The sequence below is a fragment of the Sitodiplosis mosellana genome, unplaced genomic scaffold (assembly GCF_009176505.1).
Source record: "Sitodiplosis mosellana isolate CC-2019 unplaced genomic scaffold, AAFC_SMos_1.0 Smas_scaffold_6226, whole genome shotgun sequence".
NCBI lineage: Eukaryota > Metazoa > Arthropoda > Insecta > Diptera > Cecidomyiidae > Sitodiplosis > Sitodiplosis mosellana.
Window position 1 is genome coordinate 21890715 of NW_022601467.1, and position 18311 is coordinate 21909025.

General features: G+C 36.8%; 3 protein-coding genes across 25 annotated transcripts; 1 reads left to right on the top strand and 2 right to left on the bottom strand.

Annotated features, from left to right (window-relative positions):
* Positions 1 to 339: 339 nt before the first annotated feature.
* LOC129578333 (probable deoxyhypusine synthase) lies at positions 340 to 2019 on the bottom strand. Its single transcript, XM_055466698.1, has 5 exons — positions 1650 to 2019; positions 1413 to 1577; positions 1085 to 1338; positions 740 to 1001; positions 340 to 571 (listed from the first exon to the last, which is right to left on the bottom strand). Exons 1-5 carry the CDS (start codon positions 1848 to 1850, stop codon positions 347 to 349), a joined length of 1107 nt encoding a protein of 368 aa, XP_055322673.1. The 5' UTR covers positions 1851 to 2019; the 3' UTR covers positions 340 to 346.
* Positions 2007 to 6092, top strand: LOC129578332 (WD repeat domain phosphoinositide-interacting protein 2). 2 transcript variants are annotated; one of them, XM_055466697.1, is made up of 7 exons: positions 2070 to 3611; positions 4231 to 4402; positions 4550 to 5136; positions 5257 to 5400; positions 5642 to 5769; positions 5846 to 5964; positions 6061 to 6092. In XM_055466697.1, exons 1-6 carry the CDS (start codon positions 3535 to 3537, stop codon positions 5959 to 5961), a joined length of 1224 nt encoding a protein of 407 aa, XP_055322672.1. In that variant the 5' UTR covers positions 2070 to 3534; the 3' UTR covers positions 5962 to 5964; positions 6061 to 6092. The 2 variants fall into 2 exon arrangements, with proteins under 2 accessions (XP_055322671.1, XP_055322672.1); XM_055466696.1 differs by having other exon boundaries at positions 2007 to 3611; positions 5846 to 6092.
* Positions 6093 to 8389: 2297 nt separating this feature from the next.
* LOC129578334 (protein disabled) lies at positions 8390 to 18019 on the bottom strand. 22 transcript variants are annotated; one of them, XM_055466703.1, is made up of 17 exons: positions 17617 to 18019; positions 16804 to 16893; positions 16571 to 16621; positions 15824 to 15939; positions 15479 to 15721; positions 15140 to 15349; positions 14873 to 15031; positions 14105 to 14786; positions 13849 to 14022; positions 13646 to 13701; positions 13258 to 13447; positions 11430 to 12998; positions 11262 to 11354; positions 10924 to 11196; positions 10205 to 10858; positions 10013 to 10142; positions 8390 to 9913 (listed from the first exon to the last, which is right to left on the bottom strand). In XM_055466703.1, the coding sequence occupies exons 2-17, from the start codon at positions 16811 to 16813 to the stop codon at positions 9037 to 9039; spliced, it is 5487 nt and encodes a 1828-aa protein (XP_055322678.1). In that variant the 5' UTR covers positions 16814 to 16893; positions 17617 to 18019; the 3' UTR covers positions 8390 to 9036. The 22 variants fall into 22 exon arrangements, with proteins under 22 accessions (XP_055322678.1, XP_055322677.1, XP_055322684.1 ...); XM_055466702.1 differs by having other exon boundaries at positions 17613 to 18019; XM_055466709.1 differs by having other exon boundaries at positions 10013 to 10124; positions 17099 to 18019.
* Positions 18020 to 18311: the final 292 nt, after the last annotated feature.

The window sequence follows — 18311 nt, forward strand, 5'->3', positions numbered from 1 at the left end:
ATGTGTCATTTACTACAATATGCCCATGAATTTCGAGAGCTACGTGCAAGAAGTGGGAAGAGCCGGTCGTGATGGAAAACCAGCACATTGTCAATACATCGTGCACGAGAGTCAGTTGTTGCTCAACTGGTCATATGGCTGTTCGGAATCGAGGCGAGACTTGAGATTCAAGTTGATCCATTATGTCTACGGTTTTGAGACGATAGACCAATTGAAGAGAACAAGAAAACTGCAGTACATTCTCATACAAATGACCTATTCTTAATCGAAATCAACTTGTTATTTTCAAATGAAAATTCGTTAAAGGCGAATGAATTAAAAAATGAGTGAAAATATTCATGTGTTATCATTGTTGCGAATTTTGAATGTTTTTATTCAAAAAGTGTCGCTTGGCAAATGTTTGACCAACTAATAATGGTAATATCAAAGATGCCTCTGCATAAATCTTCACTGGCGTCGCATCTTTTCGGATTTTTCCCCATGAAACAGCTTCGTCGGGCCTAGCACCGCTGTCACTACCATCAAATTCAGACGCCGTATTCAGGAAAACAGAAAAATCAGCTCCATTTCTCTGCAATAATGAGCAGAAACGGGTGTGATTGGTTTAATCAAATAATGAAAAATGATCAGAATTGAATATTTGTTTAAAAATCCATCTAAATCGCTCAACTTTAATCTAAGTAGTATCTCCTTTCGAAAATTGATTCAAAGAATATATTCAATGTTTCTAATGACTCACCATCAAGTTGGCATTGCAAATATGATGTTTGATCAATCCACCACCAACGATGATAACACCTGAGTTAAGCGCCTTCACTGCCATTGTATTGAGTCTTTTCAAGTCAGATAGAATATCAACGACCAGTCCAGGATTTCGATGCGAATGGAAGTACATCATGTCACCCAAGCTTCCATCCGTTAGTGCTGGACTGAATACTGGTATTTTATTTTTGGCAGCCCAATAGCAGATTGAAGACTCGTCATTCATCCGTTGGCCTAGTCTGAATATAGACACAAAATAATGTTATTGATCAGACTTGATGAAGCTGTCTTATGATACGAATTAGCTTCACTGTGAGCTAACCTCTCAATAATTTTCGACGGTGTCCACAAGACATTGTTGGTCTTTTGTTCATTAAGCATTTCGTCAAGTAGAGGTAGAACCCAGTTTTCGAATTTACAATAATTATCATTTGGCACAAGTAAATTTCCGATTCGATTTATCCCTTTCTCACGCAGTGTTTTGCCGTCCAGTTCAAACGAGCCGATGAATGTTGGTGCCAGACATTTGATTAAATCCTCTTCAACTCCACCAGCCGTGGTCACGATACAATCCACCTATTTCAACGAGGTTTATTGCGAAACATTCAGCTTGCCGAAAAAAAAATGATGAAGACAAATCACAAACTAACCATTTTGTGTTCGACTAGAAATCGAATCGTTTCACGTAGTCCGGATGAAACAATATTTGATGTGTATCCTAGGAATATGGTACAATTGCTTTTCCGTCGAATGAACTCATCCTCTTCATAGAAATCCACATCTTCTTTTCGAATTGGAATCTCTCGACAATCTAACTGAAAATGTAATCATTATCATTCTGCCAATGGAGAGTAAGACGAAAGGTTTCCAAGTCATTTTTTACCCACCATTTTATTGACTTCATCAATGGCCTTTCCAAGATTGGTGGCCTGGAATCCTGAATGAACGTATGATCCGAGCAGTTGATCATAATCGATCCCATTATTCCATTCATAGCCCTTGACCACGGGTGTTAAATCGGGCAATTTTTCACTTTTCACCAAAACGGCATGCTTGGCAATTTCTGGCTCACTTGCGGTGCTTGCCATTATTTTTATTTAAATTAAAATTCCAATCGAATCCAATGACAACACACAATATTCAATCAACGAGTAGTATCACGTTCGAATTTATAACTAACCTAACCTCAGAAAAAGAAAACTGACATGTTCACAGTATTGATGGAACGACGTTCTGTCAAATGTCATGGTTTGATGTGAGAGTGCGAGACGGCAATACTTTTGCAAAATCGCAATTAGCTTCATACAAACCTGGCTATCGGTATGTGCATGTGTATGCGTATTGGAAAAATATTTGCATTTAAACTCGAAAAGGGAAACTGTGTACAATTTTCCGTAAAAAATTTAAACTGCTCATTTTCATCGATGGGAAAAACTGTGATTCATCGTGAGCCAAAGTAAACTAATGAAAAATTGATTGTGTTGTATTCGTTGATTGCTAAATACTGGTGATTTTCTTGTCATTGTTGTACTAAAAAACGAAACGAAACGAAGAAAAAAACAAAAACATAAAATCAGCTGTCATTCTCTCGTTCCAAAACATTCACATACGTAACAAATATTCGTGCAAACACAACGAAAACCACGAACAATAGCAGAAACGACGAAGAACAAAAAAAGCAACAGCAGTGGTCAAAACAACACATTTTCAAACAAACACGAAAAAATATGGCGAAATTGTGGTGAAACGAAAATAAATTGTGATATCCAAATTGAAAAGTCCAGAAATTCGATGCAACGTTAAATTTTCGTTGGGAAAACGACATAGTGAGAGTGAGAAAAAGAACAGAAAATTTAACCAAATTGATTCAATTGAATCGAGTGGAGTTCGATGCAAAGTAAAATTGACGAGACATTTATTGTGTTGATTCCCCCCATTGTGCTCAAAGAGTGTCGTCTGACGGAACAGAATTTTTGGATTTTTTTTTAAATTTTCAAACAGATTTGTTTCATTTATTTGCTAAAAAAAGTGTTTTACAATTGCAAGCATATACTGCAATAGAATTTTTAGTCTGATAAAGCCATTTGATACGGTTTTGTTCTCGTTCTCGTTTCTTTTGTGTGTTCGTTTTTTTTTTCTTTGGAGGACGTTTCATTGTTATGCACATTTTCTCTTGCTCGTTTCAATTTCATTTGGACAATTTATTGTGATATATATAAATAAAAATTTAAAATATTCATTGGTGTCTGTGTGCTATGATACAACGAAGTCATCTACATGAGCCCATGATAGTCTTCAATACAGTTTGTTATTTTTGTTATTGTTGTTGTTGATGTTGCTGCTGCTCCTGCTGCTGCTGTTCATTTTATTAGCTAGTACTGCACGTTTCGTTCATTCGAACTAAAAACAGAGAGTCCCGAAAAAATAACAACAACAACCACACAACATACACACGGAGTGTAGTGTTGAGTGTTTCAAACGAAGCGAAATCCATTGCGAGCAACACAACAACGTCATTGACAAACACGTACACACAGTCAACACAAACCATCGAACCAGCCATATCTACTATACATACACATACCATACACGCACACACGTTTCGTCGACTTGATGTTTGTGGGGAACGTGCGAACAACTGTGTGTAGAAATTGAAAACATTGTCAACATCAAGTCAAAAAATAAGAACGAAGAATCCGTATTTCAATACAAAGAATATATATATATATATATATATCTCATTTCAACTATCTGACATTTGGGTGATAGAAGATGAGTCTGACTGGTGGGTCTCAACAAAATGATAGCGATTCGATGGGATTTTTCGTGAATTTCAACCAAGATTGCTCGTAAGTTTAGCAATGCACTTTTTTCTTCTTCATCATAATTGTTGTTGCTACAATTAGACTAGATGAATTACGTATATGCGAGTGAATGTGATGAATTTAAATGTGGTGACAATAATGACAGCAAACCGTCGAACAGTACGATGAATATCAACGATACTTGAAATTACGCGCAGTTTTTTTTTGGCAATACCAATATGTCTATGTAAATAAACAATTTGTGATTTTTTTTAATGCATAAATTATATTTACATCGACTACAAAACCACCATTTGATGTGGAAATAGTTTTTTTTTTCAAAAATTTCATGTCATTGTCTTTGCGCGAGTGTGTTGTTCTGGAAAAGTGATTTCGTGTTTCTTTTTCTTTTCAATTCGTGTCAATGGAACAATGAAAGTAAACAATTATTTATTCATAATTACAAAACTGTGATTGAACGTTCGATTTCGAAAAAATGCTGTCAATGTTGTTGCTCTCATTTGTTGATAAGAAATGTAACGTTTTCGCGTTGCTCTTGGTATGATATGGCGAAATATGTTATAGTTTTTGCATATATGAAAACAGAGAAAAATTGAAAATCATTTCCAAAATAACAACAAGAAAAATCTTTACATTTCTGTAGATCATTGGCTGTGGGCAGTAAAAATGGATTTTCATTATTTTCACTGAGCTCGATCGATTCATCGTTAGAAGAGATCTACACAAGCTCCGGTGAAGAGATCAACATTGTGGAGCGTTTATTTAGCAGTTCACTGGTGGCGGTTGTGTCATTGAATGCGCCTCGTAAACTCAAGGTAAGTCGAGAGAAAAAAATTGCGTATACAAAGCAAAAACATGTTCTTGCCTGTTGAATTTACTGTTTTTTTCTTCTCTCGATTCGGCTCTGACTAATTCGAATGATTCATATCTGTATTTGCTCGTCGCTGTCTGTGCGCGCACAGGTGTGTCATTTCAAAAAGGGAACGGAAATATGCAACTACTCGTATTCGAACACAATTCTTGGCGTAAAACTGAATCGGGCCCGTTTGGTGGTATGCCTGGAAGAGAGCTTATACATACACAATATCCGTGATATGAAAGTGGTGCACACAATTCGCGATACACCGCCAAATCGTCGTGGATTGTGCGCCCTCGCATCCGATTCGGACCATTGCTATTTGGCATATCCGGGCAGTCCGACCGTTGGCCAAGTGCAAATTTTCGATGCGGTCACATTACAGGCCAAAATTATGATTCCAGCTCATGACAATCCACTGGCGGCAATAACATTCAGTTCGGCTGGCACGGAAATCGCTACGGCTAGTGAGAAAGGCACCGTGATTCGTGTATTTTCCGTTGAAGATGGTTCCAAACTATTCGAATTTCGACGCGGTGTCAAACGTTGCGTGGCAATATCATCTCTAGCATTTAGCACCTGTTCTAAATATTTATGTTGTAGTTCAAATACAGAAACTGTACATGTTTTTAAATTGGAACGTGTCTCGCCAGAGGCAAAAGAAAACAATCACAAAAATGAGGATTGGATGGGGTATGTGTATGATTGAACGTTATTTTAAAATGAAAACAAATGAAAAGTGAAATTTAAAATTAGAGTTTGGGTTCTTTCTATGATAATCACACGTTTCTTTTTCACAAACGTTGTTCTCAGGTACTTAAGTAAAACGGTTTCCAGTTATTTCCCAACACAAGTCACGGATGTATTCACTCAAGGTCGCGACTTTGCTACCGCTGTTCTACCAATCACCGGCTACAGTCCGATTAGTGTCATTACAACAATTCAACGTTCTCTAAAGTAAATGTGAACATATTCTTTGAAACAAAACAAAAATGCGCCTACAATCGAAATGATCTTGTTTCTTTGTTCGATTGCAAGATGCAAGGCAATAGATATCAGAAATCAGATATCCATTTCCTCCAAGAAAAAAATATTGAACAATCTTCAATTTGATATCAATTCCCACTTTCATATCAGACATATCATCAATGTAAACGCTCAATTAAACATGACTTTTCATTCGTTCACTCATTTTCAGGCTTTTGGTTGCAACCCAAAATGGATTTCTCTATGTGTATGATGTATCTGAAATGGAAGGTGGCGATTGCAAGCTGATCGTCAAACACAATTTACGTAATGTCGATACTCAACCGATTAAAGTTCAAGGTAATCACATTTTGACGCCAATGTTCAACTCGATTTGATCTATGCCATTTATGTGTTATGTATAAAATATGTATAGATGTGCAACCAAATGGAAGTCTCTTAAACAATTCACCATCAGCAACTGGTGGCAGCAATACTGGGCCCAGCTATGCATCAACTGTGAAGGCTGGCACATCAGACGATGACCAATGAGTTGTAAGCATTGTTCAAGCATAACAAAACAACACACAACTTTGGAAGTCTCAATCGAAAACAAGAATCACATCAAACAATTGTTTTCAATTCCTTAAGTAGATGAATAAAAAAAGAAGAGAAAAAATACAGCCTCCTCGTTCTTTTATATAAAATAAAATTCACGAATCACGCTTTCGAATCTAAGAACTGAAAGAACGTTTTACAATTGAGCAAGTGAGCTTGAAGTGCAGTGGAGAAAAAGATTTTTTTTTTTGAACATGCAATTTAATGAGCAGACAAGAGAAAGAGAAAGAGAAAGAGAAAGAGAAAGAGAGAAAATCTATGCGAAATTTTACTTCAAGGTAGAGTGTGTTTTAAATAGTGGCTAGTTGACAAGTTGTAAAGATAATTTTAAACAAAAGAATATAAAAAAAATGAAATTTGTCTCCATAATTAAAAAGAAGAAGATAAAAAAAATGAGTAAAGCTGTGGGTATGCAATCTAGACCATCTTTGCTTTTATACATATGTTTTTTTTACAATAAACTCGAAGTGATTCGAATCATTTTATTCAAATTTATTAATTACAAAGCACTTCAAATTGTTTAGAATTTTCATGTAATGTTAGAAACATTTTTTTGCCATTGTGTTGAACACACAAATTCTTTCTTCTTTTTTTTCTTTATAATTTGGACAATTCAAGTTTCTCATCGTAAGTGAAATTTGAAATCAATATTTAGATTTGATTTCGCCGTTTTACTTGGGCTTCATTCATTTTTAAGTATGCAATCAATTTAATGCCCAAGTAAAATGCTGAACTTGAGTAGATTCGGTAAACCCAAAAAAAAAAAAAAATATCATCCGATAAGAGAAAAAAGAACCTATTTTGTTTTCTAACCATTAAAATTTTTTCTTACTGTCTGAAATGTAATAATAAGGAAACGGAATGTAAATAAATCCAAATGAAATAAAGTCAAAGTAAGAATCAAATAGAAATTGGTTTTTATTACCGTGGAATGATTGGAAATAATAATAACATGGTGCGGATGGTCGACTTTACAAAAGCAACACTTTGAAATAATTGATGATGGGTAAGTCTAACTCCACCTGGATATCGAACGACATGAGATCATATGAGTAGTTTGGAGCGAAAATGTAATACAGAAAAGTTGCGCGGAAAAATGTCGATGATGAATGAGTGGAAAAGGGATAGCTATATATTGTACTGTATAGTAAACTATAGTGAACTATATAGCTATCTCTTTTCATTTGACATTTTTCCGCGCAACTTTTCTGTATTACATTTTCGCTCCAAACGACTCATATGAGCCTTTTGTCTTCTCTCTCTCTCTCTCTTTTTCTTCAGAAATGAATGTTGCCATTGAACATATTATTCAATAGAATTGTCCCATTATTCTTTTTCTTCGGTTGTCGCTTTGATTTTGACTTCATTACTCTGCTCTCCTTAGAAAAATAGTACTGTGCAGCATCATTCGATTGATTTCTTTTGTCTGAATGAGTGTTATTCGGATGATTTGGCTGCGACACAAGCAAATGTGATGTTCCTTCATTGAATTGGCATACATGTGGATTAATTGGATCGTCAACAAACTCTTCAACGTTTCCTATCTGAAGAAAGTCTTCATCGATAACCATTCCTACTTTGTAGCTATTATTTCCAGGTGTACACGCAAAAAATTATATGTTTCGGCGTACGGATAAGCTTCCTTTGCTATTTTATCGCTTGTAATTCGGCTAATCATCTGTTTACGATTCATGGCATGAAGGCATGGCGTTTTTGATAAATATAAGCAATTATTCAATTCGAAATTTCACAAAGAGATTTGCGTTCTATCTTTTTTTTCTTTTCTTTTGATTAATGTTCTTCAAGTGGTTAACTATTTTGGGTGCTGCAAATTTTACTTCTAAGCTACCATCCACCTTTGGTTTGTCTACATTCCTTTTGTCAGTGACGTTAGTAGACCAAATTTAAACTATACAATAAAGTGAGAAAAAGAGATGTAATTTTTACTTACATGTTTTTAAGTTGAACTTCGGCTCCAAAATTTGCAAACGTTTACAACAAAAATATGAAGATATATGTACATCTATTTATTCGGGAAAACTGTTTCGTTTAGTTATCATTTAATTTATTTTAACTAAGCAGAATGGTGAAGTACAATTTAGTTTTGTTCAAATAAATGTTTGTAATCAATTAGCGCTAAATATCCCATTCTCTTCACTAGAAATTCACCCAAAAACATATAAAGTTCGGGCAAGAAAAAAAACAACACCAAACCAATATTAAAAAATTTTCACTTTTTTTGTTCAATTAAGTTGTGCTAATATTTAATGACAGAATTTCAAAAAAAAATCACCTCGAAGAAAAAAAATTATCAACAGAAAAAAACGCGTACAGTTTAAATCATTAAATGAGTATAAAAGAGTTTCTTTCGTTTTTGTTTTATTCACATGATAAAAATGCATATATAATTTTTGTTTAGTTGTTTTTTTTTTGTGATTCATTTTGAGTATCGTTCGCTTTTGTGCTGTTGCCATTCGTATATAGGAAATAAATCTCATTTGAATATCTAACGATAATTGCTTGCATAATACATACAGATTTGCTTTGTTCTTTTCTTTCTACTATTGATCAAAAATAATAAAGACAATTTAAATTAGCTAGGATTGCATATATTGCATAATCTGATAAATTTTCAACCGAAAACAACTCAAATTGATCTGTTTTTTTTTTCTTTCGTTTTTGTTTAGTTTTGCTCTAATAATGATAGTTCTTTTATTGTTTATAAATATTATGACTGTTGATTTATTTTTTTTTGTTCTTGTTTTTCAAATTTTGTTTCGAAACGAAACGCATATATGGCCCGCGTATACAATTCGGAATGCGGCCGTAGTCGGCATTGTCATCGATCCATTTGCTATTGGCTTCCATTTATAAAATATCATAGGTTAGCATGTTTTTAATTGAAAATTTAATCGTTATCATGTTTTGTAGTAAATTGGTTGAAGAACGCTTGGTTTTACCATTTAACCGACCCGACATAGCGATGCTGTCCTTGTATGACGAAATAGATCAGAGGTTATCTTCAAATTTGGCGAAATTATTGTTGTTATTTTGTTCGGAAGATTTATTGAAAAAATCATCATCTTCGAATGGATCGTCCTGGTTGCGTGCGAATATATTGACCGATTCCGATTTTTTTATGTTATCGTGTCGCTTCATTGAAGTCACGTTTTTGAGATTGTTCTTTTTCGGTAGCTCTTCAACCCATTGATCTTCATTTTGGAACGAGAATTCTGCCTTTGAGAAATCGTCATCTTCGAATAAATCGAATTTCGAGACGGTGATCTTATCGTCAAAGCGCAACTTTTGCTGCGGTGGCGTGGAAATCATTTCACTATTGCCACCGGTCGACTGAATTGGAATCGAATGTGTGTTTTGATTCAATCTCGATGATGTTTTATCCACCGAAAAATCCGTTGAGAATCGAAGACTTTTCTCCGGTGCCGTGTTGAAATCACTTTCAAAGCCATTGTCGGGCGCTTCAAAATCGAATTTGGTCGTTCCGACATTCGGATGTGGTGTATCTTCATAGCTGAAGTCATGTTCACGTCGTGATGATGACCGGCTGCCACCACCTTTCGAGCCCTGATCAAATGAATCAAACTTATCGTACCGATCCTTTTCGCTTTGGTAGCACACGTCGCGATTGCTTCTGCTCATACGATGCATGCTTTCCATATTGCGGCTATGCTCGATACGACGACGATAATCGGCGGTGTGCCGATCCTTTCGTCGCATATCATGGAATTGTTCCTCTTCCTCCTCATCATAGTCAGCTCCATCGTATTCGTAGTCGTCACCACGTGATGCGCTTGGATAGCGCATCGTTGCATAGTTACTTCGCATGTCAGCCTCACGATCCCGACTTCGCGGCTTCCGGAAAAATCTGTCATGAAAAATCAAACGGTCATTTGAATTCTGAATTCATTTTATTTGAACAACCAGAGAAATCCCCATTGAAAACTGAAAAGAAATGATTTTTCACCTTCGATCTTTTTCTCCATCCGATCCAGACACGGCCGGATTCAATCTACTTCTTTCAGCCAACTTCCTCTCTGATTCCGAAGCACTAGCTGGTCGCTTCCATGATCTTTGACCTGCTGTCGGGATATGATCTAAATTTAAAGTTAATTTATCCAAACGCTGAATTATCAAACAAAGCAAAACAAAACCTCACCTTCACCATCCCATGGCGACGATCCGCTGCTCTTTCTCGGCCTTCGTTGCAAGCTGCGCGTTTCAGTTGGTGGCAATCGATGAATGGCTGCATCTCCATCGGAATCTTGTTCGTAGTCCTCTTCATTAGATCGTTGATTCTTGTTTGATTTCCGCATCGAACGCTTTCGATCGGCTGAAGAGTATCGTTCGCGGTAGTTGAAGCCACCGCACATGTCGCCACCGCTGCCAAACGATTTCCGTCGACGGCCATTGCTTTCGAACGATTCAGTGCTATCACGATCAAAACTATGCTTTTCACGCTCGTAGAAATAATCTTTGGGCACTTTTGAACGCATACTAAAATTCGATGTATTCTCATACACTTCATCCACATATCCCTTCCGTGAATGCTTCATTTGCTGTTCATAGCTGCCGTAATCGTCCATATCATACGGTCGACCATAGTCGCGCATGTATTTTCGTTTATCATAACCCTTGTACAGATGGCGATCAGATGAATATGGCATCGATTTCAAATCTCGTTTCTCATATGGCGGCCCATATGTGCTTCTTTCGTATGAACAACGATCAAACGATCGACCGTGATCACAATTCTCATCTTCTGGTGGCGACCAAGATCGATGATTACTTGGATGATACCAATTTTGCGAGCCTGAATAAAATAAACAAAAAATTGTCAGAATCTTGCCAAATCAAATAAATACCAAGCAAACTCACCATTGTTACGCCTGTCTCGGCGTCGGGCCTTTTCATCCTCGTATTCGTATTCGTCATCGCAGGAGTTCATTCGGCGAGCGTGTCGCATATAGAAACCGTGTCTGTCTGGATGAGACGACAAACTGCGGTGCGATCGATATTCATCATCATCCCATGGGCTTAAATCTCGCGATGATGACGATGTATGGCCTCGCCATTTTTTGTTATCCGTTTTCCAGTCGGCTTTGTCGTCCGATGAACAAGGAGATTCGGCAACCATTTTTGCGGATTCTTCTGTTAAAATCACACAACGCATGATTAATCGATTGATTTGATTTTAAATTTGGCTTTGATTTTACCTCTTGGAGATTTCGTATTCGTTATTTCGGCTGGCGCCACTTTTTCTGTGTCAAATACAGCCCAAGATTCTTCTTGTACTGGTGCTTGGTTTCCTGTGAATGCACAAAATACCTCTTAATTCTCCCGAAAAAAATTAGAAAAAACCCCAACAACAAACTTGTAATTACCATTACTAGCGATATCCTTCGCGGGATCATTCTTTGACACAGGGCTTGGTGTTGCGATTATTGCTTGATTCGGTTGTGAATCGTTGTTAAGCAATGAGATGGGTGATTTTGAAACCGAAAACGATTCAGATGTGGCCGTCTTAATGATTGGCGAACTATGAATTGGAATCGGTGATGTTGACATATCATTGAGGGTTGTTTTTCGAATGTTCAGCTCTTCGCCCGGTTCTTCGCTAATGCCTTCAATCGGTGATGATTTTTTGTATTGCAATGACAATGGTGACGTTGAGGCATTCTGTGATTTGGTTCCAGACTTTGACAATGGCGACAAATGATCTCGGCTATCGAGCGATAAATTGGAAATGGCCCGATTCATGTACTCATCAATTTCCAAATCGTCTTTGCTGCTTAAAATCGGTTGGCTAATGGTCGGCGTAGTAAGAGTTTTCAATGGATCCAAATCTTCTTGGTCGTCAAGTGTGATTGAAATGTTTGCCTCTGGTGAACTTTGTTCGGTAACATCAAATTCCTTTTCAATATCATCATTCAACGAATTGTCCACATTTTCGGTGGGTCGATCTTCGATCGGCGTTTCAACTGACGATGGCTTTTCGAATAAATCTTCCACCAGAATGATATCACGCAATGCAGCATAACGGTCTTTTGCTTGTGAAATGGCTTCGGTGATTTTTGTGTCAATTTTCGATGACAATGGTAAATTTTCGACGTCATTTGTTGGACTCTCAGCGTCCGAACTCACTTCGTTGCTTTCATTACTTTGCTTAGTGTCCGGTTTAACATGATCGGATTGCATTTCTTGGTCGATAATCTCACGGAATACGGCATACTTGTCAACCGTTGAGCCACGCGTCTGATTGAATTGATCGAAATTGGGAATGAAATCGTTGTCAATGCCAAAGTTATCGTCGAATTTTGCAATGAATGTTGAGTCGCTGGAATCATCGAAGCTCACTTTGAATACAGCCGACGATTCAGATGCTTTTTCTAGTGGAGGCGCTGTTGCGCTCGTTTCCGGTTGTGATGTTGATGTAACTGTTGCCGTTGTTGTTGACTTCGCTGAGGCAGGCACACTGGGCGGTGGATCGGATACGTTGAAATTCTTTTGCGATGACTTTTCAATATAATCGGACAGGTATTTTGTAAGCTCAACGATTGTCATTGTATTTAGTTTGCTAGCCGGAACATTCAATTTCGATGCTAAATCATCGATGCCAAGCGTTAATAATTGACTAAGTGTGATGTCAGGGATGGATTTTACTATGGGTGCACTGGTATTGACATTTTCGCTATCACTTTTGCCGGCCGATTTTCGGTTACCATCCGATGTGGCGTTGGGCACATTCTCCTCGGATCGTCGGCTTCGATTTTTAATACTACCTTTGGTTTTTGGCGGAGGGAGTAGGAGTGGAACCTCTTTTTCTGGTCTACCCGGTCCGGGATACGATTGATTTGATTCAGCGCGACCAATACGACGCGATGGCAATGGCAAGGAGGGAGCATCTCCTGACTGTTGTTGATCATGACTTACATGATTTGATTTTGGTACGCCTGAAACGAGCGAAATGATTTCGAAAAACATTGGAATCAATTGAAAATTCAACAATTTTGGCGCAATTTTCATTTGACTTTATCTGAATTCAATAGTTTAATTTCACCCGAATTACAATCTGTTGTTGAATTCGTTAAAATGTCTACGAAAAAGGACTAAAGTCTTTCTTGTTTGAGCCATCAACAATTGAATGGCATTTACAGGTAAAAACATCATAAGATTTGCGAAAGAGTAGCAAAAATTAAAATGTTTACTAACCGTATCTGGAGGAATCACGGCCCATGGCAAGAGGTGATGTAACGCGCGGTCTGATAACGATGTCGGAAAATTGCTTTTTTGGCGGCAATGGCGGCGGTTCTGAATGTAAATTCGTCTCAGGCCGTGGCGGTGGCTCCGGAACGATTTCATTCTCACTGTATGAGTCGCTTTCCTGCAGTCGACGAACATCCTATCGTAAAATGATAATAAATGTTAAATCTTATGACATAAAAAGAGTGAACGAAATAAAATCACATTAATTTCATTATTGTTATCGCGGATTCACTTTGATTATACGTTGAATGTACGCAGCTTTCGCGCTCAGTTAGATATAGTTCAAAATTGATATAGCACGTCTTAAAACTGCAATTCAAATTGAATCACGTACCTGCAAAGGCCCATTAAAAAGTTGATGCTTCGTTGCTTTATTGGATTCCGAAAAGGCTATATCAAATGAAGCAATCGATTAATTAAGTGGTTAATTTTTTTATTGAAACTAAAAAAACGACGTTAAAATTTCCATTGTGAAGGTTAAAAAGAAACCACGATGTTCAACGTAGTGATGGGCTTAGAGTGCAAAAGAAGAGTTACCTTTGCTGAAGCTAAAATCGAATGTGCTTGATGGTTTGGAGAATTCATCTTCGAATGGATCGAATTTGCGTACACGTGGTGAAAATGGATCAGCTGAATCGTTAACCTTATTGGCATTGGAATTGTTATCGAATGGACCGGGAAATGAGCTGCCTTGGTTCGAATACGGTGGAACTATTGCAAAAGGACAACAATTTTCAATAAATTACCGAATAGTCCGAACATGCAGAAGAAATGTGAGGCAAACAAATCTTACCATTGTCGGATCGTGATAAATTTGGTGGTGTTCCATGCGTGCCATTGTTATTTGGTGAAAAGATTTGTGTGTTTGATGAAAATTGGGCAACAAATTCATCGCTTTGTTCGCTTTTCTTGCGTGAATCTTGTAGCGCATTGTCGATGTTCGATTTCTCTTGGAATACCGAAAAATCGGATGTACTTTTTGGTTCTGATATAAAGCTTGTGGAGAATCCATCGCGATCTGATAAATCTTTTAGCACTTTTTTCGGTGGATTTTTCAAATCTTGGAAGAAATACTTTTTATCGATGTATGGTCGTATTTTGCCCGTTCCAAGTGGATCCAAATCGGAGAATGCATCAATGTAATGCGATGCAGAGGAAGTGGCGGTCAATGCGGTCGGCGTTGTTTGCATTAAATTATCATCGGTTGCCACGATATCGTTGACACTTGTTACCGATGTGGATAGCTTAAGTCCGTTTCGATTTTCATTGTCACTTGTTTGATTCGTTTTTCCTAATTTCATAACATCACTGGAATTCAACCAATTTTCGTCGGCCGTTGATTTGGCTTTGATTTTATTCGAATTATCCGTCGAACTGCTAATAACTGCCGTCGAAGCGTAATTATCGTCTGGTGGCTTCAATTGCTTCGCATACCGCGATTTTGTTGACTCGGGCGGTGGCAGCAGATTGTAGGTCTGCAAAAAGTGGAATTTTAATTTTTATTGAACGGATTGGAAAAGCACCTAAACGAAAAAAAAGAATGAATTGGGATTTCCCTTACAGGATATTGTGTGAACGAGTCGCCGAATGGATCATCTTCGTTCAAATTCTTTGTTGGCGGTTCGATTGGTGTAATCCGTTCCATTTGCGTTATTCCACGCTGTATTGAACTTAACTCTTGTTCTAAATCCACTAGATCAGCTACCGATTCGGGAGACATCTAAATTGTGCAAACAAACCCATGAACAAAACATCACGTGATTAGTTAGTTGTTTGTTAAACAAAACACTCGTTTTGAAACGAGAGTAATTTATTTCGCAAAATTTACTTCTTTATGTGTATATTTGGATGTTGCACTAGTTTCACTATGATCCTTATTGTATGTTGAATGTGATGATTCTAATGTACTCTTGATATTCAGTGTTACTGGTTGATGATCGTGGATCGATTTGCTTTGTATATGTTGACGCGCCAATTCAATCTCTTTCTTCTTCAATTCAAACACCACTTGGAATAGGTCTCGCATGGCGAGAACCACCTAAAAATTAAAGCAAAAAAAAAAATAGCGCGATGTGGGTTCGTTGCCAGAAATCCATTTTAGAATAGAACATCGTTTTCAAGATCAAGCGATGACTCATCGCGAGTCAAACAAAGAGTATAAACTCACTTGACTAGCTGCTTTGTCGGTTTTGATACCAAAAAATCGATGGCCACTTTCCGGTGAACCAAAAATGTAGCCAAACGCTCTGGAATCGGTCATATCCTGCGCAATGAACGATATTTTATGTACCGGATGATGGTACAAAGAGTCACCAGTACGTTCGTCCCGCAATCGTAATCCATCAATGGTGACATTTATTGTGATTCTCTGTTTGTGCTCTCCAGCTGCTCGAATTGCAGTTTTCAAATCCTAAATCAAAAAAAAAACATCGCATTCAAGTTAATTCAAGCTGAATTGTTAGTGAAATAATGGAGAAAGAAAATCGTGCATCAAATGTAAAACTTTGCTTGCCTGTAATGCTTCTTGGCACATTCGATCACCGCGAGCCTCTCCCACTTCGAGAATTCCGATTAGTTTCGCCTTGAAAATGACTCCATCACCAAAAAATCGACCTGGATCATTTCGATCTGCAACGAATAAACGAATTTAATTGCATTGCCAATGTGTAAATGGAGAAATGTGTGCGAATCTGGTATTTGCGCACTTAATCCCATCTGTGACGACTTGTTATGAGTGCCATTAAATAACAGAAATTTAAAAAACTGAAACGTTTCTTTACTTTTGTATGCCTCTTGCGAGCCTGCCATTTCAACGCAAAATAGCAAATTTTTTTCGTTTTCAATTCAACTTTTGCTAATCACAAAGTCATATTTCGTCCTTTTTTTCTTGCTCACTCTAAATAAAAAACAATACTTAGAAACGAATACACAAACTATATAATCTAAAACTACAAAACAATAAAAAAAAAAAGAATACTGAATACTGAATATTATATACATTGACTGACATAGGTAAAGAGTCCAATAGTTGACAATAGAAACGTCATACGAGAGAATACATGAAAAGAAAACACAACGAAATCATAGTGTACGATCAAATGGCTATCGAACCGGAACGAATGGGTTCTGTTGAAGCTGCGGTAAAGTTACCCGATGAAAAACTACTATGCTCGAAAATCAAAACGAAGGGTTGCAGAAATGGCAAATGAAAACGAAAGAAAAAGAAAACTAAGGGCGATTTTTAATTTCAATCACTTACACTTGCAAGGGCTAGTTTTCTTCCGAAGCGTTTGCATTTTGACCAATTCGACTAGAGTGAAAATCACTGTGTTATATATAGATAGATATTTTCTTTTTCGTTTATACTTGATTAATAAAATCAACTATAGCACTTATGAAGATTTAATTTTCTTCTTCTTCTTTTTCTTCTCTCTCTCTCTGTATCTCAAGTATAGATTAAGACCAAACTAAACGTAAAAATTTCATTCTCACATTTTTGCATTGTTTGACTTTATTTTGGACTAGCAGTGCAATCTAGTTGATTATTTCGGTTGATTTTTTATCCAGATAATAAATGGGGATCTGCAATGAAAGAGGAAACATAAAGAGAAATTTTGCCAATGCTTATTCGTGTTTTCTTATTCGTTGGTTATTTCTTGATATATTTATGTATGTTATTAATAAGCAAATGAGTTGAAATCCAAGAACGAGTGAGTGAGACGAGGACAAGCAACAAAATAGAATCCAATGAAAATGTGCAAGTAAATTAGGGGGCTGAATGGTTTACCGGTGTTGTATGCATGTTTCGTGTTCATTACATTTGTGTCTCTGTGTATATGTATGTGTGTGTATGATAGGTGTTTATCACCCATATGCAATGCAAATTCCAATATTGATTTATCTCATTTCCATTGCAATTCAACACACCACAATTAAATAACGAACATACAATTGTTCAATCAAATTCGTCTCGCAATGGAAACAATGATGCAATCCTTTATCAAATTTCGGTCAAATTTTCGATTCGGACGCACTTTTACGCCAACGAAAAAAAAACAAACAACATCAACATAGAAATTTGTAACTAGAGATTTTTTGTTTTTTTTTTAAACACGACTATATAATATTGACTATTCGGACGTTATGTGAGTGTATTATGTTACAGGTTAGATATATACGTTGTATTGTTACGGATAAACTAACATTAAATGGATTTGCAATAACAAAATTGAGTTGAATGCAATTTGATTTGTTGCGGAAAACATTTATTTATCTAAACACAAATAATTCAATTGCCGTACACACACAAACACACGATTTATTGACTCGATCAATGACAATTACTCCAAACAATAGCATAATCGATTTTTTGCACTTCGCCGTTTGTACACACAGATTTCCATTGAAACGAGAGCGAACCAGTTTACTGGCGTCAATAACAATGATTATGATGTAAGAACGATTTTAAATTGATTTATTTCGTTTTGAATGGAAAACACACGAGTATTGATTGAATCAAATGATTAATTTTAGCACGAACTAAAATGATGTCTTCTCTTCAGGCTATTTACTCGACATAAATAAAAGCAAAAAAATTGCGCCTAGTCAAATGGGAACTCCTGAAAATTCACTGTCATTTATTCCAATAAAAATGCTCGTCCCACAGAGACTTAGTACGCGCTTATATGGACACACATCGAACTGTGTCGTATTGTTTGCATGTAGTTTTTCCACATGAAACAAAAAATTCATATCAACCCCATGAAATGAGTTGTTTAGATGTGTGCGCAAACGAACGAGCGAGTGTACGATGAAAACTTCGCATATCCTATTTTTCTAGTTTGGCATCGGGCAACACCATTCTCATTGCAAGAACGAATACTGTGCAATCAGGAAAACCTTTGAGTGTTTCTGATTGGAAATCTAGACAACCGAATTTATATTTACTGTTCTTATTCTTCATGTGCTTTGAATTGGCCCGATGAATCGAAAATTGTTAT